Source organism: Dreissena polymorpha, chromosome 12, assembly GCF_020536995.1.
Source record: "Dreissena polymorpha isolate Duluth1 chromosome 12, UMN_Dpol_1.0, whole genome shotgun sequence".
NCBI classification, from domain to species: Eukaryota; Metazoa; Mollusca; class Bivalvia; order Myida; family Dreissenidae; genus Dreissena; species Dreissena polymorpha.
In genome coordinates this window covers 39,143,797-39,149,796 of record NC_068366.1, presented here as the reverse complement: position 1 = coordinate 39,149,796, position 6,000 = coordinate 39,143,797, and the positions used below count along the sequence as shown (strand labels likewise).

At 33.8% G+C, this 6,000-nt stretch overlaps 1 protein-coding gene across 3 annotated transcripts; it reads left to right on the top strand.

Annotated features, from left to right (window-relative positions):
• Positions 1–442: 442 nt before the first annotated feature.
• On the top strand, positions 443–5,963 carry LOC127853432 (uncharacterized). 3 transcript variants are annotated; one of them, XR_008036603.1, is made up of 2 exons: positions 443–803; positions 4,551–5,352. XR_008036603.1 is itself a non-coding variant. In XM_052387966.1 (2 exons), exons 1-2 carry the CDS (start codon positions 4,205–4,207, stop codon positions 5,297–5,299), a joined length of 816 nt encoding a protein of 271 aa, XP_052243926.1. In that variant the 5' UTR covers positions 4,081–4,204; the 3' UTR covers positions 5,300–5,352. The 3 variants fall into 3 exon arrangements, 1 of the variants encoding a protein (XP_052243926.1); XR_008036604.1 differs by lacking the exon at positions 443–803 and adding an exon at positions 4,076–4,305 and having other exon boundaries at positions 4,551–5,963; XM_052387966.1 differs by lacking the exon at positions 443–803 and adding an exon at positions 4,081–4,271.
• Positions 5,964–6,000: the final 37 nt, after the last annotated feature.

Below are 6,000 nucleotides of genomic sequence, written 5' to 3'. Positions count from 1 at the left end.
ATAAAACAAACATGATATTTAAGAAAGAAAAAATCCACAACTGTGCTCGAACCTCTTGTTATTGTATTGGTACCTGATATAATACAAGACAATCGATACCGAATACATGTATATCAACAGCCTCTTTGTGTCTAATTACAAAGAATATTCACACGGGTGACAATTTCCCATGAAGATGAATTTGAAACGTCCGATAACTGGAAAACGGAGATAATTTAATATTTAACGATTATTGGACAAACAGCTTCATGATTTAATGCCAGTGGCAGCAGTATATTAGTTTTCTATTTTGCACAAAGCCTTCGGCAAAATCGATATCGGGAGTCAATTCTTACTTGAAAATTCCGCTACATATGTTACATTCACACAATATCGCAACCTTTAAAGGGGACCGAGGGTTATGTAGCCCTTATTTGTCGTCTGCAGCCTTTGTTAGCTATTGGATAAAACCGGGCGTGCTCGATCGACACAGCTGTCGTTTAAAAACATCTGCCGCACTTTTGTGAATCGATTTGAGACCGGTTCGGTGGTTTAGAAGTTTAGCGAATTATTTGCACATTCAAGTCAGTAAGCAAATATACAACAGTACTATCCAAAAAAGGAAAACGAATTTTGGATTTTTTTAATTATATTATTAATTTGCTGATTTTAAAAAACTGATTGTTGCGTATTAAAATTGGAACATTGCTGTCATAATTATAATGACAGTGGATATTGGATTTACTCGTAATAAATGACAAAACAAGTTCACCTTTAACCAATCTAATCTAAAAGTGGTATGGATAGATCGGCGTTTTAACCAGGTAATTATTTTGTTAAATCAGAGATACAGGAGATTTTGTTTCAGTACGTCTTTATACAAAAGTATACTAAATGCAATCAAAATATAAAAAAAAATGAATTTTCAATTTGTTACAACTTTCTGATTAGCAATTTGTAATATGTACTTGTGATTTGAAAAGTAAACAACGCAGCTTACGATAGTACAAAGATAACTTAAAATTGTGTTGTTGGCACTTATCATAAATCATATTGATTATAAAATTATTATTACTAAAATGTCAATTTTCAGAAATCCTATACTTTAGAACTTTACAGTATAACGCTTATGATTTATATTGTATCGGTGTTTAATTGTCGCATTGAGCTGTGCCTTTTGCACGTGCAGACCTTTACCAAAGTAAAGAGTAGGTAAAGCGACAATAACAATACGTATATATGATACTAAAGTTAGGCAATCTTTAACTTTGATTGTATTGATTTTCGATTTATCGTTGTCTATTGTTCAATAAACAACGAAATAAGTTATCATGAGTGTATTAAACAAGATCGGCATAATGTCTAATTTGTTGTATAGACGGTATCTGAACTAAGAGTTGTTAATCGATCGGTAAATAAATATACTGCGGAAATAGTTGGCTTCTTAAGTGATCTTATAAAACGCAAGAACATGGTCAAAATAATACGAGTCACAATCTGTGAAAACAGGCTTAATGCACTTGAGTTAAGTGTCTTCCCAGATAAGCCTGTGGAGACCGCATGGTATTAATAAGGAAGGACACTTTCACCCTATCATGGGTGTTCGTTTACAAAAGACTTTTTCAAACAAAAAATTCCATATCTGATACGGCACTTTACGCTCTTGAATTAAGCCACTATTTCGTAGAGCGAGACTCATATCTATATACCAAGGAGTGCTCAATTAACGACTTCTTTTCTAGCGCTGATAATCATTAGCTTTTATTACATCGACTTTTTGTATAAACAGATTTCGCGTTAACGCCGTGAAGATATCTAATAACGGAATGAGTTTCATGGACGCAATGATATATTGCATGTTGCTTCTCATGAACGCAAATAACATTTCAGTCACATAGTAACTTTGGTTCAAATAGCAAGTTTTTATGTCACAGAAAAATGATAAAGAAACGAACAAATGTCCGCGATTTCAATTCATCATGTTACTATGTATTCGAGAAATTCATTTTGTTAAATTGTTTTTGTTTGTCTATAAACGTCTTTAATTTTATGCAAGTACTGCATTATATTTCCACAATGACTATTGACATTTATTACAGACAGGAAGTATATTTATTTAGTAAGGATAATTTTAAATTACTTGAAAACATAAATGGATCCAAATATTAGAACTCAACCAAATATGTACGGGACTCAACTACATATGTAAGGAAATCAGCCCAATACGTATGAGACTCGATTAAATCGGTATGGGGCTCGATATAATTTATCTGGGAGTCCACAAACTATGTGTAGGAATCGACCAAAGCTGTATAAGACTCAACCAAATTTGTATGGGACTCAATGTGACTCGACCAAATATATACGGGACTCCACCAAATCTTTGTGGAACTCGACCAAATGTGTATGCCATCAACTAAATCTATATGTGAATCAACCAAATCTGTATGCGACTCAACAAAATCTGCCATTAGACTCGACCTATTTGTATGGGACAAGACATGTTTGTAGGCACTGATTCCCAGGGACTCTGCGGAATTTTAAGTAAACGCGAACACTGGTATCATGTCAAATTTCAAATAAATACGCACGTGTGTAAGGTATTACACGTATTCAATCCATTTATATGCAAAACGTTTTACAATTGCACTCGTTAATTCAATTAAAGAATTAATGTTTCACCGAGGAAGTGTATCCCGATATGACATTGTTTTGCTGTTTTTCCCAAAGTCTATCAAATCTTTAATTAACTCATTTAATGGCAGAATTGGCTGCACTCAGCCGCTCTAAATGAATTTTCTAATAAATATCGTTCTCAGTTTTCATAAAGTTTGCAATAAGGTTCACAAAGGAGAGTTTAATCCAAACAGCTGTTACCATTTTCTGATTAGTTTAACACTTTGTTACAGCGTTCCACGCCTTTATTTACTGTTTTAAGCGCATTTCGAAACTCCGGCCTTGAAACCATCGTAGGTGAACTTAACCCATTTATGCCTAGTGGACTCTCCCATCCTTCTAAATTGGATCAATGTATTTTCAAAATTAGGGATATCTAGTATACTTTTTTCTATATTTAGAATATTTTTTACAGAAATTCCTTTAAGCAAACAGCGCAGACCCTGATGAGACTCATCTGGGTCTACGCTGTTTGCAAAGGCCTTTTTTTCTAAACGCTAGGCATAAATGGATTAAATTTAAGAAGTGTTTTGAATAATTAATGTTAAGATTTTCTTATGTTTGCGTTGTTTCTTCTGGTGTTTAAACACAATAAGCGTGATGGCGGTTCCCATTTTGATATAAAAAATATTATGACGTTTATATTCTAAAATATAGTCGAAGTTTAGCCAAACTTTGTTTTATGTTGCGTTAGTACAAGTGCAGAAACCATTTTTATTAAACAAGAACTTCAATATCATTTAATATTAATATACTGCGTCCGTGCTTCAACATAAGTAAAGTTTTAAAACACATTGGAAATGTCTTTTTTGTTAAAGCCACACACCTTGAAATAAAGTAGATGTTAATCAATACATATAGATGCAATTTGAACGTGTTCAAAATTGTTTTTAAATCTAGAGCCTTGTTAGCTAGTAATTTATTATTTATTTTTAATTTTAAAACCGTAAGTAGGATTTCTATACGTATACGTACATTTCGACAAACGCGATTATTTTTAAGTTTTAAGCGTAAAAAAGACGGATTTTTACCTTGTTACCACCATATATATTGTAATTGAGATAGATACAATTAAATAAATAGCCTAGTTAGCAAGTCATTCTTTTTTATTCAAACATTACCGCTTTAAAACCGAAAGTAGGATTTCTAGACATATACGTCCGTTTCGACAAACGCGATTATTGTTAGGTTTTAAAGCGCAAAAGAGACGGATTTCTACCTTGTTACCACCAGATATATTCTTATTGGCATAGATAAAATATGTTTCTTATTTATACTTAAATTTACTATACCATGAATTTCATTTCAAGGTGTGTGGCTTTAATTGTGTGAAAGCGTTGAAGTCAATTTTGCTGAGTCAGTTGGTAATTTCGTGTTTTGTTAACTAATGTCACCTACTTGCAATAGATAAGATCTTGTACGACAGCGATCAAGTGTCATTTAAATTCTGAAGATGTAGCCCGTGATTAGTTGTACGACGACGATAGTTAGTTTACTTGATCTCCTATTGAGATATCTCTACCAACATCGGAACACATGTTTGATATGTATGTGTCGTTACTGTGTGATCGTGGGCAATTGTCGTGTCAAAAGATGTACCATGCTTTTGCACTTATGTACGTTGTAAGCTATTCATTGCAAATTTAAGAGGTATATTTATCTTATTCAAATTAACATAAATATATTTGTGATAACGAATCATTGTTACGGAAAATGTTAAATTTTACAGATATGAAAGACCGCATGTACCAATATAACTAAACAGAACATATTTTACAGTAGGGTCGTCTGCAGAGAATAAAAAGCTTCAATTGTTACAATAATTTCAAAAGGAAACCACATGAGTTTGTATAAGATTGTTTTACATTTCAAATCGAGATTGTTTCTTCTTTCAGTTCGAATACGCCACACCTCATACCAGACGACAATGCAGCACGTGAATACATCACCAATCTACAGTAGCGGCTTGCAGCACCTGGAGCACCAGGATTCTTACAGTTTCGAACAAAACAATTTCATTGGTTCATCGAATAACATGAAAAAGGTTACAAATCACCAGGATGAACCACAGCTCCCATCGTTATCGACAGTTGAGCCATGTAACATGTTTTTCACGGGTTATTTAGACTGTGCACATGAGGCTTTACGATACCTTATCGAGATAGAAAAGTTGCCGACTAGTCATCCATTAGTACTGGGAATCCAGTGCCAACTTTACGAGCACTATAGATTGCTACAGTTGCAATACATGTTTGAGAATTTGTATCCAGCTGGGCAAATGGTACACATCCCAAACGCGTTTCCAAACGATGTTGCTAGTGGTAGTTTGTGCGAACAATGCGACACAATCGCTGAAGACGAAACTATAGGTCTTTCAACTATTGGTACACACAGTATAAACAATGGTTGTTTAAATTCGGTTGATTGCGCTTTGGCCCCGGAGCATAGTTTTACCCAGAACTCGACAGGCGATATTTTGAAAAATTCGGGATTGCCGATTGAATCGCAAAAATTGGCGGAATCGCTCGCAGACGAAATTTACTCGCTTCTTCATTCAACAGACGACAGTGATGACGACGAATTCACAGACGAAGAGAGTATAGATGAAGGCTTTGAAGAAATGACAGAATTGACGAGCAACTGAAGAAACCTTTATTAATCGATCTCAAAATTTGTGAAAAATAAAATTGCATATTACTTATGTTCAAACCACTTTGAATTTGTAATGGCATTATTAAGTATAGACGTCGTAAGTATTATTCCATTATTGTTAAACGATGCAATAACATCTAGAAATATGTATTAGCAAATCCGCAACGTTACGTGCTCGCCTATTGTTGTCACGGAAATGCACTCGTCTATGTAATATTGAGTTCAGAAATAATATATTATCATATAAATCGGAAATATTATAATATTATGTCGGTCAAACATACCGATTGCATCGTAGAGTGGTTCAGATAGATTTTTTATAAACACGTAATAAATACGTGTACATCAAATGAAAACCAACTCATCACACTGTAAACATTTAAGTCGTTTAACACAAATTTATGTCGACATGGTTGTATTCATATTTGTTGTTTACTGTGTTCGTTTGTTTGTCTTTATTTATTTATTTCGTATTTATACCTTTTAATCGCTTGGATCTCATACCTTCTGTCTTCTGTCGTCTGCCTAAGGCGCATTTCTTACAATTGCGTGCTTAGTTGGTGTCGAAGAAACCGAGTTGCGTATAATACTAATGGGCAATGACTATTTATTGATTTGGTTGTATATTTATATGAAAAAAATGGATATAAACTGTCGTGATTTGTTCGTTTTTGTAAAATTGCTGCACCGACT

Excerpts from the sequence above, each read along its gene's own strand:
- LOC127853432 (XM_052387966.1), top strand. The coding sequence starts at position 4,205 with ATGTGTCGTTACTGTGTGATCGTGGGCAATTGTCGTGTCAAAAGATGT. Across the intron at positions 4,272-4,550 it reads TACCATGCTTTTGCACTTAT|TTCGAATACGCCACACCTCA; the intron begins GTACGTTGTAAG and ends TTCTTCTTTCAG.